Raw genomic sequence first — 25884 nt, 5'->3', positions numbered from 1 at the left:
GTAGTGGGGTTAAGCCCACCTGGCCAGCACCTCCCTGTCCTGTGTGTGCCTTCCTTTGGAGATCATGAGGACTTCCCACCACTGTCAGAGCTGCAGATGCTCAAACTGCCTCAGCCACATGGTGGGCACTGATCGATCAGCTCTGCTCACAGCACTGTCTCCCTTTGCAAACGCTGCTGGAGGTGGCAGGAGATGTGGGGGGGAAGTTTGGATCCAGAGCACCCAGGAGCAGAGCCAGCCTTGCCAGAGAGCAGCTCCTGTGGCACCACCCCCTGAAGGAGCTGCCAGGGGTGTGTTGGGGCTGAGTTTTGCCAAGGCAGGCTGTGATCAGGAGGAGTTTCAGGTTCAAGCTGCACAGAGAAGTGAGGTTTGTGGGTGGGGATGGAACACTAAGATGTGCAGGGTGGGGATCTTTATTTCAGCCCAGGCTCTCTCTGCAGCCACAGCAGGTGTTACCACCTGTCTGCCTCTGGGCTGAGTCAGCTCCGAGAGACTGGAACCAGAATTTCAGCTCCTTGCTCAAGGGAGAGGCCCCAGTGGGACACAAAGTGCCCCATGTCACAGGAGAGGGAGCAGGGACTTGGACCTGCTGCTGGTGGCTGCTGGATCTCACTCCTCAGGCTGCAACCAGACCTGGATCCCTCCCTGCTGGCTCCTCCCAGCCCACCTGCCATTCCCTACACAGTTCCTATGGTTTTTGGACTCTGGAGCAAAAGGTACCAGCTTGGCTCCATTTCCCAGCTCAGCTCAGCAAATCCTCTCTTTCTAAACTTTTCCTTTCCCCTGTTCAAGTCGTGTCTCCTCCTCCTCCTCCTCCTCCTCCTCCTCCTCCTCCTCCTCCTCCTTCTCCTTCTCCTTCTCCTTCTCCTCCTCCTCCTCCTCGAGGGCTGGGCTCTGGCTGGGACAAGAGGCACAGACTGACTGCAGCAATATTCCATGTTTTGGAGTGTCCCTCTGGAATGTGGGGGCGGTGGGAGGGGTTGTCCTGCAGCCTCTTCCCATCACAAGACTGTGGCTCCGTGGAGCTTGCTGGGCTCCTCTGGGGCTTTGGGAAATGTGTGAGGAGAACTGTTGGTGGAAAAGCCATGGGGGAGAATGCTCTGTGCTGGAGCTGGTCAGTAATTTGGTATCTGTGCTCCAGAATAGCCTGGGGGCTTAATGGGCACCATGGGAGCATGGAGGTACCTGAGGGTCTTGGTTGGAAAAGAGAGATGTCTGCTAAGGAAGGCAGGATCCTCCCTTGAAATGGAAAATGTAAACCCCCTCCCTCTGAATTATTATAATTTTGAAATTAAGGGGCTCTCAGGCAAAGATATGGGAATAGGAATAACAGTTCTGTACTAGGGAAATTAAAAATACAAATGCAATAGTACAAAAAAGAAACCAAACCACTGCCAGAGTCAGACCATGCCCTGCCCCCTGTGTGTCAGGGCGGTGTCCCAGCCCCATGCCATGGGGGCTCAGCCCTCCTGCAGTGCCAGCTGTGGCTCTGCTGCAGCAGGGATCCTGCACAAGGGGGGAGTTTTCCTCTGCAGCTCCAGGGCTGCTGCAGATGGGCCTGGGCTCCCTCTGGCCACGCAGGGCAGCAGAAAGCTGCTCCTCTGGCAATGCAGGGGGCAAAGGCTGCTGTGCTGGGCCAGGCTCAGATTGGATCCAGGGAGGAATGCTTGGCTCCTCCCCTGGGCGGAGCATCTCCCCATGGGATGCTGGGATTGGATCAGCCCTGCAGGGACACTCAGTGGCCATGGACAGCAGAGATCTCCTGGAGGGAGGGTTGGTGTGGGAGAGATAAAGAAAAAACTGCCCCATGGAGAGCAGAGAACTGCCCCAGCTCTGACAGATGGTGATAGAACACACATCTGGTAATGTACTTCTGTCTAAGACACTGGGTGTCAGCCCCGGGTTCTTCCACCTGCACAAGGATCCTCCTGGCCCCTCCTCAGCTCAGGCACATGCTGTGGGTCCTGCTGCTCTCAGCTCAGCCCCCAAATTGTCTTTGAACCAGCAAATAAACCAGCAAATAAATGACCTTTGAAATGTGTCCCCCATTCTCTGTTCCTGCAGTGAGGGGATGGTAAATCCAGTGTCTGAAATGGAATTATCTCACTGGGAGAGGGAAGTGGAGGACAGCACATGACTGTGATGGTGAAAACATTTTAAAGTGGTCACAAGGTGCTGTGAGGCAAATGAGGGACATCCAGGTCTGCACATGAATTCTGTGCCTTCCTCAGAGTCATCCTCGCATGTCCCTGCTGGCAGCTCTTGTGCCAAACCTCTGCTCCTGCACAGGCAAGGGGAACAGAGCTCTCACAACTGCCCTGTCCTGTGTGGGTGGCTGGAAGTCCCCTTGGCTCTTCCCAGAGGGATGGAGTTTGCCCTGACATACTTCTAAGATGTCCCAAACGAGGTGGGATATCTGTGTGCTCCCCCCTTCCTTCCCAGGTGCCACCAGATTTTGTGAGGTGCCCCCCAAGTGCTGAGGAGAGCCTGTGGCAGGGGAGATGTGGGGCCAGGGCCCCCCAGGAAACAGGGAGGGGGGACTGACATCCCTCTTGGCTATGGGATCGTGGCCCCGCAGAGCTCAGAGGGTCCCAGGGCTTTATCTCACCTGGGCAGCCCCAAAGAGGGCAAACAGAGATGTCTCTCATTGTGAAACACCTTCCCTTCCTCTCCCTGCCTGCTGCTGCTTCTCCCCTTTGCCAAGGCCTGGCAGGCACCCCTGGGTTCTGCAGAGTCATCGGAGCCGCGCTCAAAGGAGAAGTGAGGGAGGGACATGTTGAAATCAGTTTTTTGACTATTTGCCCATTTCCATCCGAGAGATAAGAGTGAGGCCAGGCTGCGGCTTCAGGATCAAGAAGGTAGGAGATAAACCACTGTTAGTGCTGGTGGAGGGCTCTTTCCTGGCAGGTTTTCCTTTGAGGGGATGACAATTCCCTGTAAATAAGGTGATGATGTTGTTCTTTGGAGATCTGTTTTCTCAGCAGCACCTATAGCCCCATTCACAAGTGAGGTGTGGACTTCATTTATATTGGGGACATGTACAAAGGGTCTGCCTTTAGGATGACTTGTTTTTAAAAATGATTTGTTTTTAAAAGAAATGTAAGGCTTCCCATTGTGCATATCTATGTTGGTTATTTAGGGAGGCAGACTGACAGCATGGGGAGGAGGGGCTGTTTTGGGGAATGCCATCTCCCTCCCTTTGGAAAGTCCTGCCTTGGATGTCTGGGATGTTTTGCTAATTGCCTGCCAGCGTGGGGAATGGAGTTTATCAGGATTGTCTCTACTAACCAGAAATCCTCACTCGTTCTGGAGCTGCTTTTAGGGCTTCTCTCATTGTTTCCTGGACAAGGAGTAACTCGAGGGGAAAATACTGGAGCTCTGGTGTTTTTGTCACTGGTATTTTGTGGATTGAGCTCTGGGGTTTTTGTCACTGGTATTTTGTGGAACAGGTGGCTGCTGGTAAAACCCAGGGAGAAAAGGATATTTGCTGCTTTGGAGAGCTGATCCCCGGACAGCTGTGCCCTGGCTCCCACAGAGGTGATCCCTGCACAGTCGTGCCCAGGGACCCTGCTGGCTCTGCTGGGAGCTCTGTGCTCCCACCCTGCTGGGCTGTGCCTGAGCATTTCCAGTGGTCATTGCAGCCCAGTGCAGTGCCCAGCTGGGGAAAGGGCTTTCAAACAGACACTTCCACACTGCAGCTGAGCTTTTGCTTTCTAAAGCCTGCACAACCCCAGCCCAGCCCCCAGCTCCTGGCTGGAGGGTCACTGCCTGATGTTTTGCAATAGTTATGGCTGGATTTTACTTCTCCAGTGCTACAAGGAGGAGAGAAGTGGATTTGAGGATTGATTAAACTCTTTCAGCTGTTCTGTCTGTTCTTTCTGTGCTGGTTGAGGCAAGAGACATCCTGACTGCTGTTATTTTTTGTTGGCAAGGAACAGTGAAAGATGTGAGCAGCTCAAGGATGCTGAGTCCATGTCCTGCCTTTACCTCTGGGGTTGCTGTTTGCTGGGCCAGATTTTGCTTTTGCAATCAAAGCTAAAAGCAAAGATGACAGCAACGGTTTCCAAAGGCCACTCTGCACTTTTCTCTAGCTCCCACTAACAACATTTTACAAGGGAGCAGAGAGCTGATGTCCCAGATCAATAAACTGCATTTGTGTGTGTCACGGGACAGGCATCAGCTTCTCCACCACATCCCCCCCATCAGTGAGGCAGGAGACGCTTTGGAGCTTTGCCCAAGGTGAGCCAATGGGAAAAGGTTGGATAAAGCCAAGGCTGGGCTGGCAGGGCTGGGTGAGCACCTCTGAGCATCTCTGACAGCAGAGGGAAGGGGCATCCTCAGCAGGTGAGGAGGTGGCTCCAGTGCCAAGCTGGGGAGGGCACAAGAAGGGGTTCTGAAGCCCAGTTCCTTGGAACACCCAATTTCTGGGGACAGTTACCAGACCCTCCTGACAGGGGAGAGAGCAGAAGTGGAACAAGCAGCTTTTTTCAGACCTCAGGGGACAAGGCGGAAAAATCTCAGGAGTGCATTTCAGCTTTTGGGTGTCTCACTGTAGCCCTGGATTTTTATTCTGTAAATCACCTTGGCATCCCCCTGCTCCTGGAAATTCTGTGTTTTTATGCTGTGCAGCCCCTCTTGGCCCCTGTCCTGTACTGGCTGACCTGGATAAAGAAAATCTGCCCCCCACATCAACCCCCTGCCTCTGCTCTCAGCCCTCTCTCCATCTCCTGGTCCCACAACTTCAGGGGATCCCTTTTGCCATTAAGCTGCTCTTACAGGGCTCCAGGGCAAAGGGAGGTTGTGTCTCTCTCAAAGCAATTAAAAGAGTGCAACCTGCCTCAATTAGAGGAGTGGATGAGTGCAAGGCTGGGAGGGACTGGCTGCCTGCCCTCATGCTCTGCCAGCATCCTCCTGCAGCCCTGCTTGAGCCAGCTCTGTGCTGTGGGGCTCTGTGCTGGTTCACGCTGAGTCCTTCTCTGCTGCTGAGGACACAAACTTTCCAGTGCAGTTTCCATGGCCATGGTTTCCTGTTTGGGTTCAGCACAAACCCCTGAGTGCCTGCACAGTGCCACTGATCCCAGTGTGGAGCCACTGCCATCTGCGTTGCATCTGAAACATCTTTTATTTTTAAGGCTTTTGGGCCAGAAAGGTGTGGGGAACACAAAACCCCCCCTTGGAGAGTCCCTGCCCTGCTGCACAGGGCCTGTGGCTCCTCAGCAGCCCCAGCAGTGCCACCAAACCCAGCAGTGACACTGAGCAGGGCCTGACGTCCTTGTCCTTCCCCAGGCTCTGGGTCTGCCCGTGAGCAGCAAAGGCTTGTGCAGCTCAACAGCTCCTCCAAAGCCCAGGAGCTGTTCCTGTAGACACAACACACCCAGGAGCACGCTGGCTCTGCCCCTGGCCATCTCCTGGTGCCCAGCCAAGCCTTCCCCCACCCAGTTTGTTATCAGTGAGAGCATCCTGATAAGGATCTGCCAGGGGAGGGCAACTGCCTGGCAAGCTGCAGTCTGATAAAGTGTTTACAAGAATGAAAGCTGAGATAAGGAACAAGATTTCCACGTCATTTCTTTCTGCTTTTTTCTCAGTAAGCAGCTCTTTCTGGACAGCCCGTTTGGGAAAAGGTTACAGGCCCTTTCTGAGTGCTGTTCTTGGCTCTCCACTGCTGTCTGTTCTCAGCCCAACCTTGTGCAACTCTCCTGAGTGTTGCAAGGGCTTCTCACCCTGCAGCTTTTGCATGGGGTTTCAAATCCCCCTTCCCCTGGGGCTGAAGACACCCAGGGCTTCCTGCCAGGTCCCTGCCTCTGCTCTCAGGGCATGAACGATCCCAAAATCAGAGCCCAGACCCTTCGTGCTGCCTTCACTAATCCTCTCCATCACCCCCTTCCCCTCTGGGCTTTTTTCTCAGGACTGTTTCTCTCCACTTGTATTGAATGCTGCGAGGGCCCCCATGAAGGAGGAATGATGAGGAGGACTCCATCTTATCAGAAGGCTAATTAATTATCTTATTATACTATATTATTCTATACATCTAAAACTGAACCTGCCAAGCCCTCAACCCTGCACAGAATCTTGTGACTGTCAGTGACAATCCTGACACACACACACACACACCTGGCCCTGACAGGCCAAGGAAACAAAACCCCATCACTGTGGGTAAACAATCTCCATGTTGCATTCTGCTTTGGCACAAACACAGCACAGCAAATGATAAGAATTGTGTTTTCTTTCTCTGATGTTCAGAGAATGCGAAACCCAGAAATATTCTTGGGAAGAATTGTGCCTTGCTTTTCTCTTTGAGGAGAAATGTGGGGCTACACACTTGCTCCCAGTTCCTTGCTCATAAGTGATAGCAGGGACCTTCCTTTTGCCCTCATGCCGTGTGTGCCCCACAGTCCCCACGGTGCTGGGGAGCAGGGCTGGGGGTGCTGGTGTTAGGAAAATTAATCCACAAACACCAGAGGTTTATGTCCAAAAAGGAGACAGAGTCCTTTTACTTTATTTGAATAAAGGGAGAGGCCATGGGGCATTCCCCTGGGGTCTCTCAAATTTTTGGAGGACGCAGCCTCCTTTTTATCCCAGTTTCCTTTCTCCCTTTCCCCATTGGCTGAGGTACTTGAGAGGTTCAGACTTCCTGATACTGAAGATTTTCCTCTAATTTACAACCCTCCCTTTTAATTTTTAATTCTTACAGAATTTAGGGATTTTTCTTCCCCATTGTTTCTTTCCTCTCTCAATGTCTAATATCATTTATCAGCAAACCTGCAGTTTATTTGTAAAAGCAAGCATCTTTTTCCATTCATCAATCAGTGGAATCCTTCCCATTGTTCCTTTTACCTTCCAGAGCTGGTGTTATCTACCAGCAGACCCACAGCTTGTTTGTAAAGAGAAATCTGCTGTTCCTCTCACTGGGGAGCAGGGCTGGGGATGCTGAGGAGCAGGGGTGGGGAGCAGGGCCAGGAGATGATGGGGAGCAAGGCCAGAAGGTTCTGGGGAGCAGGGCAGGAGTGTGGGACAGGGCCAGAGGTGGGGCAGGGTTTGGGTGCGAGGAGCTCAGCGAGGAGCCCGGCCGTTGTAGTTGAAATGGCGACACTGGTTGGAGCAGGGCTGGAGTTTTCGGGAGCAGGGTGGGCAGGTCGAGAAATGATGGAGCCCGGCCAGTAAGGTTCTGGGCCAGGTTGGTGCTGAGGATCAGGGCCAGGGGGGGCGCCTGCGTCGCGGGGAGCTCAGCGAGGAGCCCCGAGCTCGTTTCCGCTCAGTTAAAATGGCCACGCTCTGATAAGGGCTGTGGTTTCCTCCCGTGAGCAGCGAGCTGCAGGCACAGCTGCAGCCCTGCCCCACGCTCAGCCTGCCCCAGATGGATCCTGCAGGCCACAGCCCCCCGGGGACCCTCCCCGGGGAGGAGAGCCCCGAGGTAGGAGAATTGGAGCTCAGGGGGTGATGGGGAGGTGTTTGGGGTGGATTGGAGCTCAGGGGGTCATGGGGAGGTGTTTGGGGTGGATTGGAGCTCAGGGGATCACGGGGAGGTGTTTGGGGTGCATTGGAGCTCAGGGGGTCACGGGGAGGTGTTTGGGGTGGATTGGAGCTCAGGGATCATGGGGAGGTGTTTGGGGTGGATTGGAGCCCAGGGATGATGGGGAGGTGTTTGGGGTGGATTGGAGCCCAGGGATGATGGGGAGGTGTTTGGGGTGCATTGGAGCTCAGGGATGATGGGGAGGTGTTTGGGGGGTGATGGCAGCAGGCAGGTCAGGGTGGCTGTGCCCAGGGGACTTGGGGACAACGCTGGGTGCTGAGGCTGTAAAAGGGGAATGGAGGAAAAGAGGGGGGAAAGGAACAAGGCCTGGGTGTGACGGAGAGAGGGGGGGTCCCTACCCGGGTAAATGGGCACCCCAGGGTGAGTACGGGGTCAGCTGCAGCTCTGAGCCCCCACTGAGGGTCCCTGTGAGCCCCTCTGGGCTCTGTGCTGCCACAGCTGCCCCCACGCCCTGCTCCAGGCCATCCCACAGTGACCAGCTCCCTCTGGGCCCCGTGTCTGTGTGTCTGTCCTGGGGAGATGGGAGCCAGAGCTCTGCCCGGTGCTGCTGGGAGCAAAGGGCACAATGCCCCATGCTGGGCTCCTGGGGCTGGCTGTCTGTCCTGGGGCTGTCTGTCTGTCCTGGGACTGTCTGTCCCGGGGCTGTCTGCCTGTCCCGGGGCTGTCTGTCTGTCCAGGGACTGTCTGTCTGTCCTGGGGCTGGCTGTCTGTCTGTCTGTCCAGGGACTGTCTGTCCTGGGGCTGTCTGTCTGTCCAGGGACTGTCTGTCCCGGGGCTGTCTGTCTGTCCCGGGTCTGTCTGTCTGTCCCGGAGCTGTCTGTCTGTCCCGGGGCTGTCCCCTCCCAGGGACTTGTCCCCCCTCCTGAGCACCCCCGTCCCTGCTGCCTCCCCTCTGCTGCAGCTGCTGGGCTGGCTCATGCTGGGGGCTGCATCCAGACCTGGGTTTGAGCAACACCCCTGGATTTGAGCTGGGCTCTTGGCACGAGGATTAGCAGCACTAAACACGTCCTGGTGGCTCAGCTCAGCTTTAGCTTAGCCAGTCCCGTGTGCACATGGGATCCAGCTGCCACTGTGTCCAGGCAGAATGGAACAGCAGGAGCTGCCCCAAAAGCAGCAGGGATTCCTCCCCCTGCCCTCCTGGGCTACCCCACTGCTGGGTGAGGAACAGATGCTTGTGTTTTGCTGATAATAAATAACAGCAGCAGAGAAATAAAGTGCTTTTTCTGTCCCCTCTGTGCTTGTGAGCTTGCAATGGGGCAGCACTGACTGAGGGGATCTGAAAGGTTTGGGATGGGGCCGTGCCCCCGTGCCCTGGCACAGGCAGGACAGTGCCAGCAGCAGCAGAAGGTGCATGGAACCAGGCTGGCACCTCCTGAGTGCAACAGGGCCCTTTCACAGGGGGCTGCTGAGGCACCAGAGCCCCAGCAGGCAGCAGAGGGTACAAGGAGGGATGTGGAGGCAGGTGGGAGAGAAGCAGCTCAAGGGTTAAACTCGCCAGGGCTGGAAGGGTTGAATTCAGTCCAGATGGCCGGGGGATTATGCCAGCCCTAGATTTGCCATAAGCAAATGTTAATGTTCAAGCTCAGGGGGGGTTTATTTTTTTTCTGTTAGGGGTTTCTAAGGTCACTTTGGGGCCTGGGCTGACCCAGAGGTAGGATTTGTCTGTCCGTCCATCCATCCATCCATCCATCCATCCATCCATCCATCCATCCATCACCTCCAGCCCTGCACGAGCCCTGCTGGGACCATGCTCTGCAAACCCCCCTCAGCCCAGAAAAGCCCAAACTCATTTTAAAGTCTTCTGTTGCATTTTTTGGTGTGACCCCCTTGTACTCCCAGAGGCTCCAGTGCCAGGACCAGTAACAGATGGCACAGGGACTCCAGTTCCCTTCCTCTGGCACTGTCACCACTCAGATTTAATTCCTGTTTGGACAGTCAGAGCTGTCCTGGGCATCCTTCACGTGGGGGATGAGCAGTGCTCCCTTGCAGCTGTCAGAGATTTGGAGCAGTGCCCCAAATCCTGGTGCCTTTTGGCATCTCCTTGCCCAGCCTGGAGCTCCTCACCGTGCTCTGTCCCTCAGCTCTCTGCCCTCCAGCCTGGTGCTGCTGGAGTGAGTGGCTCTGGGGGTGACAGGTGCCTGCTTGGGGGTCACCCCAAGCTGCTGTTGGCACCCTCACAGCCCCCTCCTCAATTCATGAGACTTGGGGGTGAAGCCCCCCATGCTGCCCTGCTGGTGGGTGATGGGGGACATTGTCCCTCAGCCATGGGGTGTCACAGCATCCTTTGGGTGATGCCACCCCACCCTGGCTGCCCTGCCCTGTCCGGCCACGACTTCCTCCTCAAACCATGCCCTTGATGGGAAACCTCTCTGCTCCTTTCTCTCCCCAGATGGATCTGTCCCACCGCTTCTCCAAGGAGGAGGTACGAGGGTGTGGCCCCACCGTGGTGGCCCTTGGTGGCCCTGGAGGGGGTGGCAGGGCCTGGCATGGAGCTTGGGGAGGAAATCCTGCTGCTCCTGGGGTTTGCATGGAAATCCTGCTGCTCCTGGGAATGCATGGAAATCCTGCTGCTCCTGGGTTTGCATGGAAATCCTGCTGCTCCTGGGGAATGCATGGAAATCCTGCTGCTCCTGGGGTTTGCATGGAAATCCTGCTGCTCCTGGGTTTGCATGGAAATCCTGCTGCTTCTGGGTTTGCATGGAAATCCTGCTGCTCCTGGGTTTGCATGGAAATCCTGCTGCTCCTGGGGTTTGCATGGAAATCCTGCTGCTTCTGGGAATGTATGGAAATCCTGCTGCTCCTGGGAATGCATGGAAATCCTGCTGCTCCTGGGGATGCATGGAAATCCTGCTGCTCCTGGGAATGCATGGAAATCCTGCTGCTTCTGGGTTTGCATGGAAATCCTGCTGCTCCTGGGAATGCATGGAAATCCTGATGCTTCTGGGAATGCATGGAAATCCTGCTGCTCCTGGGGAATGCATGGAAATCCTGCTGCTCCTTGGGTTTGCATGGAAATCCTGCTGCTCCTGGGAATGCATGGAAATCCTGCTGCTCCTGGGGTTTGCATGGAAATCCTGCTGCTCCTGGGTTTGCATGGAAATCCTGCTGCTCCTGGGGATGCATGGAAATCCTGCTGCTCCTGGGAATGCATGGAAATCCTGCTGCTCCTGGGGTTTGCATGGAAATCCTGCTGCTCCTGGAGATGCATGGAAATCCTGCTGCTCCTGGGAATGCATGGAAATCCTGCTGCTCCTGGGAATGCATGGAAATCCTGCTGCTCCTGGGGTTTGCATGGAAATCCTGCTGCTTCTGGGTTTGCATGGAAATCCTGCTGCTCCTGGGGTTTGCATGGAAATCCTGCTGCTCCTGGGTTTGCATGGAAATCCTGCTGCTCCTTGGGCTTTTTATGGAAATCCTGCTGCCCTGGAAATCTATGGAAATCCTGCTGCTTTGGTTTGCATGGAAATTCCTGCTGTCCTGGGAATGCATGGAAATCCTGCTTCTTCTGGGAATGCATGGAAATCCTGCTGCTCCTGGGTTTGCATGGAAATCCTGCTGCTCCTGGGAATGCATGGAAATCCTGCTGCTTCTGGGTTTGCATGGAAATCCTGAGTGCTCGGGATGCTAATCTCTGCCTCCTAGCTGGTGCTGCATGGATTGATGCTCTGGGGGTGGACATTCCCTGCTGGGGGTACCATTGCTGGAAATCACAGCTCTCCTGGATTGGGGTGAACTCCCTGCTGCTCCTGGGTTTGCATTGAACCTGCGCATCTGGGTTTGCCATGCAAATCCTGCTGCTCCTGAGGCATGAATCCTGAAGCCGCCGGGTTGATGGAACCTCTGCTCCTGTATGCAATGGAATCATGCGCTTTCGGAGATCAGGGATCACCTGCCTGTCCCTGGATGGTATGCTGGGGAGGAAATCCTGCTGCTCCTGGGATGCATGGAAATCCTGCTGTCCTGGGAATGCATGGAAATCCTGCTGCTCCTGGGAATGCATGGAAATCCTGTGCTTCTGGGAATACATGGAAATCCTGATGCTTCTGGGTTTGCATGGAAATCCTGCTGCTCCTGGGAATGCATGGAAATCCTGCTGCTCCTGGGAGATGCATGGAAATCCATGATGCTCTGGGAATGCATGGAAATCCTGCTGCTCGTCGGGTTTGCATGGAATCCTGCTGCTCCTGGGATTGCATGGAAATCCTGATGTTTCTGGGAATAGCATGGAAATCCTGTGCTCGGGTTGCATGAATCTGGTTTGGATGTCATGGAAATCCTGCTGCTCCTGGGAATGCATGGAAATCCTGCTGCTCCTGGGTTTTGATGGAATCCTGCTGCTCCTGGGATTGCATGGAAATCCTGCTGCTCCGTGGGGTTTGCATGGAAATCCTGCTGCTCCTGGGAATGTATGGAAATCCTGCTGCTTCTGGTTTGCATGGAAATCCTGCTGCTCCTGGGAATGCATGGAAATCCTGCTGGTCCTGGGGTTTTATGGAAATCCTGCTGCTCCTGGGTTTGCATGGAAATCCTGCTGCTTCCTGGGTTTGCATGGAAATCCTGCTGCTTCTGGGAATGCATGGAAATCCTGCTGCTTCTGGGAATGTATGGAAATCCTGCTGCTCCTGGGTTTGCATGGAAATCCTGCTGCTCCTGGGGTTGCATGGAAATCCTGCTGCTCCTGGGTTTGCATGGAAATCCTGCTGCTCCTGGGGAATGCATGGAAATCCTGCTGCTCCTGGGGAATGCATGGAAATCCTGCTGCTCCTGGGTTTGCATGGAAATCCTGCTGCTCCTGGGGTTTTTATGGAAATGCTGCTGCTCCTGGGGCGTCCCTGCTGGCTGTCCCCACGGGAGGTGTCACCCTGTCCCCACAGCTGGCCCTGCTCTACGAGGAGGTTCTCTACACCATCCGGCACCGCCTGGGCAAGCCCGAGCAGCAGCACGTCGGGGACTCCCAGGAGCTCTACTCCTACGTGCAGAAGGTGCAGCCCCTTCCTGACAGGCTCCCCAAAACCTGTCCCCTGCCATGTCCACCCTCCCAGCTGCAGGGGTGGTAGGGCTCTGTTATGCCCCAAGCTCCCTCAGTGAGTGTTTAAAGGGATTTGATTTACGCTGGAGATCACAACGTTCTCAGGAGGCTGAATAACTTGCAAACTTGAGAATATTAATGTACAACCCTCAACATGAGAATATATACAACCCTCAAACTTCAGAATATTAACGTACAACCCTCCCTTTTCATTTCTAATTCTTACAGAATTTAAGGCTTTTTCTTCCCCATTGTTTCTTTCATCTCTCAATGTCTAATTTCGTTTATCAACAAACCTGAAGTTTATTTGTCAAAGCAAATATCTTTTTCCGTTCATCGATCAGTGGAATCCTTCCCACTGTTTCTTTTATCTCCCAGTGCTGGTTTTATCCACCAGCAGACCCAGGTTGGGCTTTGAGTTAGGTTGGGCTTTCCATGTGCCAGGATGTGGAAGTGCCCCATCCCACCTTGCAGAACTTGCCCTGACCCCCACCAGACACAATTTCTCTCTGGTTGTTTGGAGCCAATAATCATGAGGGTCACTCAGAGGGAGCTTTTAGCAAGCACCATGAGAGATGTAGCAGCAGCATGCAGCTGGAGGGCTGGGAGCATCCTGTGGCTGGGAAATATTAGCCCTGGGGAGAAGTGTTTATCTTAGGCTGGGGATGGTGGGAAGAAGGCTCTCCCTCAAGAGCTTTCAGCTGCTCCCCAGCCTTCCTGCTGGACTCAGCCACTCTCCTCTCCCCTTGGGCTGCTGCTGGCTCCCAGGGAGCAGAGGGAAGCCCCTGGCTGCTGTCCAGCCCCTGTTAACAGGGCAGCATCCATCACCAGCCCCAATATCCACACAGGCTTTTGGCATGGACGCAGAGGAGCACGCAGTCATCATGCAGCAGGTCATGGAGCTGGAGGTACAGTGTCCCCAGGGTGCAGCTGGGGGGCTGCAGTGCCCCTGAGCCCCTGGGGTGGGGATTTGGGGTGCCCTGGGGTTGTCACTGCTTGGGTGAGAGCTGATGGCAGGGTCCTGCTCCAGCCCCATCCTTCCATGCAGGGTTGATCCTTCCTCTCAGGGTTGGTGACCCCTGTCACAGGCCTTGCAAGGGTTGCAGGATGAAGAGAGAGGCGAGAATGTTGACCTCATGTTCAGAAGGCTTGATTTATTACTTTATGATATATATATTACATTATAACTATACTAAAAAGAATAGAGAGAAAGTTCTCAGAAGCTAGCTAAGCTAAGAATAGAAAAGGAATCAATAACAAAGATCTGTGTCCCGGCAGAAAGCGAGAGCCAGCTCTGCTGTGAGTGGTCAGTAAATCCAAACAGCCACAGGAGACCAATCACAGATGCACCTGTTGCATTCCACAGCAGCAGATAACCATTGTTTACATTTTTTCCTGAAGCTTCTCAGCTTCAGCAGGAAAAATCCTAATGAAAGGATTTTAATGAAAAGATGTCTCCTGTCTCATGTCTGCTTGTAATGACAGCCCCCTCACATTAATGTCTGTTTATTCATTTTTCCAGAGCCCCATTTACTGCCTGAAAGCCACTGTGAAGGAAGCCAAGGGAATTTTGGGTAAAGATGTCAGTGGTAAGTGGAGGGGGGGGTGTCCCGTGGGAAGAGGGGCAGCTGCTGCTGCCGAGGGAATGCCCAGAGCTCTGTCCCTGCAGGGCTCAGTGACCCATACTGCCTGCTGGGCATCGACACCAGGAGCCAGGAGCCAGCCCACCCCGACCACAAGAAGAGGATGAAGGCTGTGGTCAAAGACCTCATCCCTGAGGACCAAATCCATCGCACCCAAGTCATAAACCAGACCCTCAGCCCAGTGTGGAACGAGACCTTCATCCTGTAATCCACCCCCACCCCTTGGCTCTGCTCTCTGGGGGATGCAGGGCATGGCCAGGGCTCTTGGCTGGGGATGGGGGCTCACCATTCCCGTGTTACTGGAATAACAGCATCCCCTGGTGCCTTGCAGGGAGTTTAAAGATGTGGAGACAGCCAGCTTCCACCTGGACATGTGGTGAGTGACAGCATCCCCGTGAGCCCAGGACCTGCCCGAGGGGTGCTGCCTCCTGGCTTTCAATCTAGAGCTTTTTTAAAGGCTCCAAAGCCAGCTGAGCACCCCTTTCCCATCACTCTCCGAGGAGCAATGCTCAGTGCAGGATGTGACCTGTGCCAGCAGGGAAAGCCAGGCTGGCTGTGCCCAGGCAGGGCTGCTCCTAAACCCTGCTTTAATTTATGGAGACCCACGTGCTTGCAGATTTGGGCTGGGTTTGGGGGTGGCCTCAACGCTGACACGTCCCTGCTCCTGTGCTTTCCCTCTCCACCGTCACTGCAATTCCCTGCTCTGTTTTTCCATCCTCGCAGGGACTCGGACGTGGTGGAGTCGATGCGGCACAAACTGGGGGAGCTCACGGACCTGCACGGCCTCAAGAGGTTGGTGCTGGTGTGGCCCCAGGGCTGCTGAGGAAAGAGGGGTGGAAAATGCTTCTTTGCCTGCTGGGTTTTATAAATCACCCTTGGAAGGAGGGAGAGGGGCAGCAGGTCTGTGTCACACGGCTGCAGGCACCTTCCCACCCCCTCGGCTCTTTGTGCCTTTCAGGATCTTTAAAGATGCTCGCAAAGACAAAGGGCAGGACGATTTCCTGGGGAACGTGGTGGTTCGCCTGAAGGTGAGCCTTCCCTGCCTCCCCTCCTCCGAGGGACTGCCCAGGACTTTCCCCGGGGAAACCTTCCGGGGTCCGGGCAGGATCCACACGGGATCCGGGCAGGATCCACACAGGATCCACACAGGACCCAGGCAGGATCCACACAGGATCCCAGCAGGATCCCAGCCCTGTGGCAGCGCCCTGTGGCACGTCCAGGATCCCATCTCAGAGCCACAGGCTCTCCCTGGGCCACAGTCATTCCAACACCCTCAGTCACTGCACATCCTGTGTTTTAAATCCAATGCTGAATCTTCCTGCCCCATGAACGCTTCTGGTCTCTGAATGAGATCCTTCTCCTGAGAAGGCTGCCCAGGGCTTCCCCCTTGTCCCTCTGTGCCTGCAGGACCTGCACTGCTGGGATGACCAGTGGTACCAGCTGGAGCCACGGACAGAGACCTATCCCGAGCGGGGACACTGTCACCTGCAGTTCCTGCTGACGCACAAGAAGGTGGGATGGGATGTGGAAAGGTCCTTCCCACTGCCTTGGCAGGATGGGACAGCTGCCTGTCCCCTGGGCTTGTCTGGGGGCCACAGGTGCCAGCACAGGGTGTGCAGGTGCTGGGCCCTGCCCTGAGCTCAGTGCCAGCACCAGGACCCTGCTCCTGGTGCACCCGCAGCCCTTGGCTCTCCAGCCCTGCCTTTTGGGCCCTGTGTCCCCACTGTGGCAGTGTCCCTGCGTGTCCAGGCAGGTGATGGTTCTCTCTGCCTTGTCTCTTTGCAGAGGGCCACCACGAGCAGCCGGACACAGCCGAGCTACACCGTGCACCGCCACCTCCTGCAGCAGCTGGTGTCCCACGAGATCCTGCAGCACCAGGTACCACCAGGGCTGCCACCAGCAGCAGAAGCAGCTGGGCTGGGGAGGCCTTCCTTTGCAGCCCACACCCCAACTCACTGTGTGGTGGGAATGAGGGTCAGGAGGATGCCTGGCACATTGCTGGGGCTACCAGTCCTGCAAATGATGGTGTTCACAGGGGTCCGAGGAAGAGGGAACAGACAAGGATCCTACTCCATGTTTCAGAAGGCTTGATTTATTATTTTATGATATATATTACATTAAAACTATGCTAAAAGAATAGAAGAAAAGGTTTCATCAGAAGGCTGGCTAAGCTAAGAATGGAAAGGAATGATCACAAAGGTTTGTGGCTCGGACAGAGAGCCCAAGTCAGCTGGGCTGTGATTGGCCATTAATTACAAACAACCACATGAGACCAATCACAGATGCACCTGTTGCATTGCACAGCAGCAGATAACCATTGTTTACATTTTGTTCCTGAGGCCTCTCATCTTCTCAGGAGAAAAAATCCTAAGGAAAGGATTTGTCATAAAATATGTCTGTGACACCCCCCATGGTGCCCGTCCTGCTCATCCTGTCTTGCTCCAGGACACATTCCTCCCCCTTTCCCTCCTGCAGGCTGGCAGCACCTCCTGGGACGGGGAGCTGAGCAGCCACGCCAGCACCGTGCTGTACCTGCACGCCACACAGAAGGACCTCTCTGACTTCCACCAGGACATGGCGTGAGTACCCCACACCCAGGGCACCCCAGGGCAGCACCTGGGGCCTTGCTGGGACCCTCTCCCCACAGCTGCTCTGTCCCCTGAGCTCAGGTGCTGCTCCCTGGGTGCCCCCTGTGCCCCCAGCTGTGACTGTGGCTGGCTCCTGGGTGTCCCCCAGCCCTGGGAGCTCAGCCCAGCCCTCCCTCCTCCCCAGGCAGTGGCTGGCCTACAGCAAACTCTACCAGAGCCTGGAGTTCAACAGCAGCTGCCTGCTCCACCAGATCACCAGCATCGAGTACCGCTGGGTGCAGGAGCGCCTGAGGCCAGAGCAGGTGAGGGCAGGGATCAGAGAGATGAGGCACCAACCCTGAGCCTCTCCTCCCAGGAACCCCTAAAACTGCCCCAGGACCCAACCCTGAGCCTCTCCTGCCAGGAACCCCTAAACCTGAGCCTCGCCTGCCAGGAACCCCTAAAAGTGCCCCAGGCACCCAACCCTGAGCCTCTCCTGCCAGGAATCCCTAAGGGCACCCCAGGACCCCACCCTGAGCCTCTCCTGCCAGGAACTCCTAAAGGCACCCCAGTATCCAACCCTGAGCCTCTCCTGCCAGGAACCCCTAAACCTGAGCCTCTCCTGCCAGGAACCCCTAAAAGCACCCCAGGCACCCAACCCTGAGCCTCCCCTCCCAGAGCCCCTGGGGCAGGAGGCTGTGGGGTACAGGGGTGCCAGGATGTCTGGAGGGCATTTCCCAGTGGTTTGTTCCCCCTCTCTGGAGAGCCCCTTACCCTTTGCACTGACATCCCTCTCCCCCATCCCTGCCATCAGGTCAATCACAACAAAACTTAAATATGACCCAATTTCTGCTGCTCCCAGCCTGTTTTCCCAGAGCATCCCTGCACCCTGCTGAGACACTGCATTTTCCATGCATAGCAATGAGGTTTAAGCACAAAGCTCAGTTCAGTCCCTCCAGGGAGAAGCTACCAGAGACATCAGGGATTTGTTTCCCATCCCTGGAGGAGGCTGGGAAGGAATGGGAGCAGCAGCTCCCTCCTCTGTGCTCCTGCCAGCATCTGCCTGTGACTGAGGAGGACCGTGCATGTTTCCTTTCTTGTCCCCAGAAGGCAGAGCTGGCCGAGTCCTTCCAGTCCCTGCTGACCTACGGGGTCTCCCTCATCCGTAGGTTCCGCATCATTTTCCCCCTCTCTGTCCCGAGGTCCACGGAGAGGCTCCAGTCGCTGCTGCGGTGAGTCTGTCACTGCTGCCAGCTGCACGTGGGGTCCTGTGGCTCAGGACAAACCCCTGAGCTTGGCAAAACTCAGTGTGAGCCCTTTCTCCCCTGTCTAGGCTGCTGTGACACTTGTCCTGTGCCTTCCCTCGTCCTGGGCTCCCTGTGGGGACGTTGCTGGGAGGGGAAGGCTCTTTGGGCAGGGTCTGTGAGGGGAGAGGTGCTTGTTTCTGATGGCAGGGGCTGGGCTTCACTCCAGGCTCTCACTTTGCAGGGTCCTTGTCCAGATGTGCAAAACCAAAGCTTTCCATGAGCTGTGCACACCCAGCCCTGACCTGCCCCAGATGGTCTCCACAGCTCTGAAGGTACTGGGGTCTCACCCACCCCAACCCCTGCAGGGTGGGACCCTGTGGGTCTCCCTTTCCTTCCACCCCCTGCCCAATGTCCACACCTTAGCAAATCCACATGGATCACCATGGCATGGGAAATACCTGCCCCTTCAACCTGGTGGCCCCAGCCTGTGGTTCCCACAACAGGTTCTCCCCTCACCCAGGGGACAGGGAGAGTGAAGGGGGTGACAGAGCTGGCTTTGCTCCTCCTGCTTCCCTGCCATCCCACCAGGACTCCTCTCTTGCAGTCAGGCACCACAGAGTGGTTCCACATGCAGAAGCAGCACCTCAAGCCCATGGTGAAGGTCAGTTCCCATCTCTGTCCCTCCAACATAATAAAGTCACCTCAGAATGTCTGAGCATCCAAAACAAGCTTTTCTTCCCTTTGCAGAGCATAGAGGAGAATAGCAAAGCCTTGTCCATGCTCCTCCTGGAGGTGATAGAAGATCTCAAGCAGTGCCAAAAGATCTGGAATAAATTGTTCAGCACGTAGGTTTCAGTGCTTGATCTCACCCCCACCCACCTTCCCTGGGATCAAGAGTGGCAGGGCCCTTTGGTGCCTCATTCCTTGGCCCTTGGGCTCCCCAGGTGGGATCTTTGGTCCCACCTCTGCCCCTTAGGGCTGTGCTGGCCTCACCCAGGACATGACCTTCCAGGGTTTGCTGGCCTTCCAGGGTTTGCTGGCCTGGGGCTGGCAGGCTCCTGAATCCACTTTCTCTCTTGCAGCAACCTGAAGTTGAATATCTTCTCCATTGCCTACCTGGAGCTGGAGAGCCTGGTGAGCAAGCCTGGGCTGCTCTGCCCTCAGGAGACTAAAGTCTAAAGCCAGGCTGAGGTTCTTGGCCACCTTTCAGGTGGCAACTCCTTGTTGCAAGCTTGGAATGGGAGCAAGAGAAACTCCCCCCGTGTGCCCATAGAGTGACTATGGGGACTGTTTGACCCAACAAATCTCCTGAAATGCCACCCAAAGGGAAGAGGAGTGCCCTGAGCTGACCCTCACTCCTGAAGGAGCCTTCCTGGCCGGGCCTCACTGTGTCCCCCCTGGCCTTGCTCCCATCCAGGTGGCAGAGCATGTCCAGGAGCAGCTGCACAAGGTGGACAGCAGCATGTCCAGGCCCACGGCCGAGAGCCTCTTTGATCTCTACAGGAAACTGCAGGAGCTCTATCAGATGAAGGACTCCCTCCCAAGCAGGTATCCAGCCTCAGAGGGGAGAGGTGCCAGAGGGAGGGATCCAGCAGTCAGCTGAGAGGATCTCCAGATCCTTCATCACTAACTGCACAGCAGGCAGAGCAGGCTGTTGGTGCCTGGTGTCAATGGGAGCATCACCAGAGGGTTTGGGGCTGATCCCTGGCTGGGGTTGGTGTGAGAGCAGGAGGGGTGACAGTCCTGTGACACTGCTGTGTGGTTGGAGAACCTCCACAGGGATGCCTTCCTCCACAGGGATGGACCTCTAGCTCTGAGCAACTTCCACCAGTGGTTTGAGGAAGCGTTGCCCCTGTGGCTGCAGAAGGCCTACACCACCACGCTGGAGAGGGCCCAGAGAGCCATCCAGATGGACCAGGTAATGTGGGGAGGAGAAATCGCCCTCCTCCCTTTGGGGACACTGCAGCTGCCCTCCATGCCCTGCTGCTGGGCCTGGCTCACAGCACTGCCACCACCACAGGTGCCTCTGGCAGCCCAGGAGCAGCCTGCTTCCTCTGCCAAATAACAAAGTACGTGGTCCCCTGGGCCAGCTGATCCCACCCAGCCTGGCCCCACACCATGTCCCTGTGTCCCTTCCCTCACTGCTCCCTGGCAGCCCTTGGACCCTTGGATCTGCATTTGGACCCTGCTGTGAGAATCCCCTTTGCTTCCAGCCTCTCTGGAGAGGGGAGGGAAGGCAGCCATGGCTGCTCCTAGTGGGGTCCAGCAGCACTGGGGGGTGTATGGAGGGAAGCAGGGTGCTGCTTGTGCTGCTCCATCCATCCTCATCTCCACTCTCCAAAGTGGTTGTGGGATGATATATTGGGGTATAAGGAGCTGATGATGGGCTAGAGAGCCATAAAGTGAAGGAGCAGCTCTGCTCTCTGGGATGGCATCTCCCTTTTCAAGCTGTGTGTGCCTTCTCTGCCCCTCAGCTGAAGCCTTTCGGGTACCACAAGCACAGCACATCCACTGTTGACCTGTCCACCTGCTACGCCCAGATTGTGACAACCTGGCAGCAGCTCAACTGGCCAGACCCTGAGAAAGCCTTCATGATCATGGTCAACCTCCTGGAGGTTTGTGCAGCTGGGCACCAGCACCTGGAGTTTCCTCCTCCTGCTCTTGGGGATGTGTCTCCTTGAAGGAGCCAGTACCCCCAGTGATGGGATTCTCTGAGCCCACAGTGATCCTCGAGTTGCCTATTTCACTCCTGCTGGTTTCCTCTCTGCCCTGCAGGACATGTGCAAGATCTCCCTGATGTACTGCAAGCTCATCAAGGAGAGGGCTGAGGCTCTGTCCCTGAGTGAGCAGAACGAGGGCGAGGGGGCCAACAAGGTTGGTATTGGAACCTGTCCTGGTTGCTCCAGGAAGGGCAGGATTTGGCCCTGGTGTCTGGACAAAGAGGGAGCTGAGCTGCTGAGAACCCACCTGACATCCCCAGTTTGGGTTCCACAGTTGGCCATCAAAAGCCATAATCCTGGAAAATCAGGAAGGAAATGATGTGAGCAGGGGGAGCAGGGTGGGGATGGGGACACAGGTGAGGATGAAAATGAGAATGGAGATGGTGATGGAGATGAGACTAGGGATGAGGATGGAGATGGGAATGGGGATGTGGGATGGGAATGGGAATAATGATGGAGATTGCCTTGGGGATGGGGATGGGGGATGGGAATAATGATGGAGATTGCCTTGGGGATGGGGATGTGGGATGGGAATGGGAATAACGATGGAGATTGCCTTGGGGATGGGGATGTGGGATGGGAATAACGATGGAGATTGCCTCAGGGATGGGGATGTGGGATGGCAATAATGATGGAGATTGCCTCAGGGATGGGGATGTGGGATGCTCCAGGGGATGTGGACCCTGAAGCAGACCCACCTCCCCCAGCTCTGCATCGTGGTGAACAACATCGAGCAGCTGCGGCTGCAGATGCTGAAGCTGCCATCCCAGCTGGCCTGGGCCCAGCTGGAGCAGCGCACCAGGGGCATCATCGAGCCCCAGCAGATCCAGAACGCTCTGCACAACCAGCTCGACAGCACCGTGGCCTGCCTGGACCACGAGGTCCGGGACGTGGTGCAAGCCCTGGCTACCAAGGTGACCACCTGCCACTGATTCCCCCTTGGTCCTCACCTGGCCCAGGGCAGTTTCACCCAAGGTGTCCTGAAGCCCATAATTCTCCTGGGATGGAGACAAGGTGGAGCTGGGCATGGGGAGGCTGCTGTAGAGGACAAAGTCCAAGTCTCCTCCTGCGTTTCTCCTTGGCAGCTGGAAAAGGGCATTGCCAGACACATCCAGGAGCTCTCATCTTCCAGTGACACCCAGAAGCCTGAGGATGTAAGTATCTGGTCCAGCCCCTCCTGGATCATCATTTTGGGCAGCCATGGATAGCCTTTGCTTGCTTGGTGGGTGCCTCTGTCTCTGTCCATCCCTGCTCTCTGGGGCACAGGACACACCAGTGATGGAGCCCAGAGCTCCACAGCCTTTGCTTGATGCCCGTGCCAGTGGCAGAACCACACCAGGCACAGCCTGCCTGTGTGGGAAGGAGCCTCTCTGGGATCCTCCCTGGCCTTCTGTGCTCTGCTGGATACCCCACTCTGCCCTCCCCAGTGCCCTGTCCTCTCACTGCAGTCGATCCTCCCTGGCCTGCTGTGCCCTGTTGGATGCTCCAATGCCCTCTCCTCTCTCTGCAGTCCATCATCCCACTCATGAAGTTCTTGGAGTCGGAGCTGCAGTACCTCAATGAGCATCTGGTCCAGGAGAACTTCAAAAGGTGACCAGGGCACTTGGGATGCGCTGTGGCAGAGGCCACCAGAGTCACCATCCCTGACAGCATCTCCTCAGCTCCATGGGACTTGGTGCCATCCCACTTCAGGGCTGGCAGGATGAGGCCCTTCCTTCTGGGGCTTGGCAGAGCCCTTCAGCTGAGGGCCATCCCTGCAGCCCAGCCCCTGGATCCTGCTCACAGCCTCCCTCTCCCCTGCAGCCTCCTCACTCTCCTGTGGCACCACACCCTGTCCGTGCTCTCAGCAGCTCGGGGGCCGCAGGTGCCCTCGGTCCAGCACTGCCAGAGGCTCTTCTGTGCCCTGAAGGTACCAAGGGGAGGCAGGGGGTCCCTGCCAAGGACAGGGGTTTGGTTGGTGGCTGACAGCATCCTTGTCCCCAGAGCCTGGAGCGGTGCTTCCACGCCGAGGGCTGCGGGCTGCCGCTGGAGACCCTCCACAGTGCAACATTCAGGGTATGGAGATGGGGATGGGGGGGTCCCTGTGTGTTCCTGTGGGAGGAAGGGATGCCAGGGAGGACATCCCCAGGCTGTGGACCTGTCCATGTGCTTGACCATCACCTCTGCCCCTCCCCACAGACGCTGGAGGCTCACCTGGCTCTCTGCTCCACCAGCAGCCGCAAACTCATCCAGAAATACTTCAGCAACAGGATCCAGCAGCAGGTAGGACTCCAGATGCTGCTCCCAGCCCCTTCCCAAGTCCTACCCTTGCTCACAGGCCCTGCCTGTGGAAATGTGGAATTTCCCCACCACCCTCCCAGTCCTGGGGCTGTTTTGCCACAGCGTTGAGCAGGAGAGGGCTCAATGCATCCCAGAGGATTCCCCAAAATTCCTGTGCATCCCCTCCATGACGGGGATGAAGGACAGCATCCTTATCCTTGTGCCCAACTGCCCAGCTGGACACGAGCTCAGAGAAGTACGGGGCCGTGACCATCAAAGCTCTGTACCGGCCTTCGGAGCAGAAACTCCACGTGGAAGTGCTCAACGCCACCAACCTCATCCCGCTGGACTCCAACGGTGGGTGTGGGTGAGCAGGGCAGCCCCAGGGCCCCTGTCCTTGGTCCCCAGGGTCCCTGGTATGCTCCAGTCAGGAGAGATGCTGGCAATGCTTGGACTCTGTCTTGATTTGCTTTTTTATCCAAGGAGGTGGATTTGGGGGAAAAGGGGGGTTATAGCGCTGGTTCTGGTTGGTTCAGTGGGATGTGGCAGGCAGGACCATGCAGGACAAAGTGCCCACGTCTCACTGCTTGTGGCACAAGCCAGCAGCCAGGGCAGGCAGCTTTTCTTCATCATGCAAAGCAGTCGCAGATAAAAAAATACTCCGGGGTGAGCAGCGACCTTCTCCAGGTCCGGCTGTCGTTCGGGGAGCTCTCCAGGAGAGGTCACTGCTCCTGCAGCCAGCCCGGCCGGTCGCTGTGCGGGCAGGCTCGGGGATGCTCCCGCACCCTCCAGGAGCCCGGCCTGGGCTGGGGGTCGGGTTGAGGCTGCCCTGAGCCCCCCGCACCACCCCCAGTGTGTCCAAGCCCCCCGGCTGGGTTCATTCCGGGGCAGAGGGGCCAGGGGAGGGGGCTGATGTCTGCACCCCACCAGGCTCCAGCGACCCCTTCGTGCAGCTCACCCTGGAGCCCCGGCACGAGTTCCCCGAGGTGGTGGCTCGGACCACCCAGTGCAAGAGGAACGAGCTGCACCCGCTCTTCGACGAGGCCTTCGACTTGTACGTAGGGGCTGACACCCACCGGGCCCCCGTCCCCACAGCCCCTCAGGAGAAGTAGCCCCCTCAGGCTCCGCTCAGGGAGCCTCTGCCATGGGGCTGCTGCTCCAGGAGCTGCCGTGTGCAGGGGGGCCCCCACACAGCGAGGAGGGTGCGGGGCTGTGCTGGGGCCCTGAGGGGTTTGGGTCAGTGTGGGGCTGTGCTGGGCCCTGAGGGGTTTGGGTCACTGTGGGGCTGTGCTGGGGCCCTGAGGGTTTGGGTCAGTGTGGGGCTGTGCTGGGGCCCTGGGCTTTGAGGGGTTTGGGTCACTGTGGGTGGCTGTGAGGGGTTTTTTGGGTCAGTGCGGGCCTGGGCCCTGAGGGGTTTGGGTCACTCTGTGAGGGGCATGTGCTGGGCCCTGAGGGATTTGGGTCACTGTGGGCTGTGCTGGGCCCTGAGGGGTTTGTTTGGGTCAGTGCTGGGCCCTGGTGGGCCCTGTGGGCTTGGGTTGGGTCACTGTGAGGCTGTGCTGGGGTCCTGAGGGGTTTGGGTCAGTGCTGGGCTGGGCCCTGAGGGGTTGGGTCACTGTGGGGCTGTGCTGGGGCCCTGAGGGGTTTGGGTCACTGTGGGGCTGTGCTGGGCCCTGAGGGGTTTGGGTCAGTGTGGGGCTGTGCTGGGGCTCAGAGGGGTTTGGGTCACAGTGGGGCTGTGGCTGCCCGTGGAGCACAGAAGGGCCCGAGGGCATGGGATGGGATGTCATGGGCTGATCCTCTGCCTCCCACGGCCCTGCAGCTTGATCCCCCCCGAGAAGTGCCGGCAGGAAGGGGCCTGTCTGCTGCTCACCGTGTTTGACTACGACGTGCTGGGCTCCAACGACCTGGAGGGCGAAGCCTTCTTCCCCCTGTGCCGCCTGCCCGGCCTCGACACCGAGGAGGACGAGGCTGACATGGGACGGGTGCCCCAGACCCGGCTGCCCCTCACGCACCCCAAGCCCTCGGGTACGTGGTGCCACAGCCCCTGCAGAGCGGGGAGGGGGCTGTGGGGAGCATCTCCCACCATCACTGCCCTCTCCTCTGGCAGATGAGATCCTGCAGCTGCTGGAGTCCAGGAAAAGGGACAAAGAAGCTCAAGCCTTCGTCAAGCTCCGCAAGCAACGAGCCAAGCAGTCCAAGGAGACAGAGTGAAGGAGGGGCAGGAAAATGGCCCTGAAAGGGGAACTTTGGTGGTGTTGGAGCCAGAAGCATCTGCAGGGAGTGTGGGGACAGAGGGGTCCCTGTGCCTGCCCAGCGCAGCTCCCAGCACCCAGCTCACTCCAACCTTGGGCTGCAATGCTCCATGAGCCAGGGAGGGTGGGCAGGTGCATTGGAGGGGATTTATTTGCCTGCCTGCCTGGACTAGTAACACTACACGAGGGATGTGGAAGTGTGGCTGTCCCTGTCCGTCCCTCTGGAGTTTGTCACTGCCAGTGCTGCATCTCCTGGCCGTGTCCCCAGCCCTCCTGTCTGCAACACGACTGATTCAGGCTGGGGACAGCCATGGCCAAACCGGCCTTCAGTTTTGGTTTTTCTTTAAATTTTTAAATTTCTTTTTCCCCTCATTCTCTTGTGGATAAGCCTCTTATTTTAAATGAGAAGCCACAAAGCTGATGCGTGGGCTGTGTGCTTTGGGGCAGCAGCCCAGTGGGGTGGGACAAGGCATTTGAGGTCTGGTGGGAGCTGCTGAATTTCTCCTTTTTTAAAATGTGTATGGCTCTTGTGTGTCTTTGGTTTTTTTTTTCAATTTTACCACCAATTTCACTGACCTCCCGGAAGCCTGGGATCTTGCTGGCAATAAAGAGCATCTCAGCCCTGGCAGCCAA

At 56.7% G+C, this 25884-nt stretch overlaps 1 protein-coding gene across 2 annotated transcripts; it reads left to right on the top strand.

Moving 5' to 3' along the window:
- The first annotated feature begins 621 nt into the window (after positions 1 to 621).
- UNC13D (unc-13 homolog D) lies at positions 622 to 25789 on the top strand. 2 transcript variants are annotated; one of them, XM_064728435.1, is made up of 32 exons: positions 622 to 716; positions 9921 to 9953; positions 12406 to 12513; positions 13409 to 13468; positions 14083 to 14149; positions 14230 to 14407; positions 14535 to 14579; positions 14927 to 14995; positions 15162 to 15231; positions 15611 to 15715; positions 15989 to 16081; positions 16679 to 16782; positions 16976 to 17093; positions 17878 to 18002; positions 18259 to 18349; positions 18622 to 18678; positions 18765 to 18862; positions 19100 to 19151; positions 19435 to 19565; positions 19815 to 19935; positions 20492 to 20632; positions 20793 to 20891; positions 21445 to 21651; positions 21823 to 21891; positions 22248 to 22327; positions 22541 to 22646; positions 22721 to 22792; positions 22916 to 22999; positions 23233 to 23353; positions 23927 to 24050; positions 24819 to 25024; positions 25107 to 25789. In XM_064728435.1, the coding sequence occupies exons 2-32, from the start codon at positions 9921 to 9923 to the stop codon at positions 25208 to 25210; spliced, it is 3138 nt and encodes a 1045-aa protein (XP_064584505.1). In that variant the 5' UTR covers positions 622 to 716; the 3' UTR covers positions 25211 to 25789. The 2 variants fall into 2 exon arrangements, with proteins under 2 accessions (XP_064584505.1, XP_064584504.1); XM_064728434.1 differs by lacking the exon at positions 622 to 716 and adding an exon at positions 7317 to 7411.
- The last annotated feature ends 95 nt before the right edge of the window (positions 25790 to 25884 follow it).

Source organism: Zonotrichia leucophrys, chromosome 18 (genome assembly GCF_028769735.1).
Source record: "Zonotrichia leucophrys gambelii isolate GWCS_2022_RI chromosome 18, RI_Zleu_2.0, whole genome shotgun sequence".
Taxonomy (NCBI): Eukaryota; Metazoa; Chordata; class Aves; order Passeriformes; family Passerellidae; genus Zonotrichia; species Zonotrichia leucophrys.
Note: the sequence above shows the minus strand (reverse complement) of the source record. Positions and strands in the feature narration are given on the sequence as shown.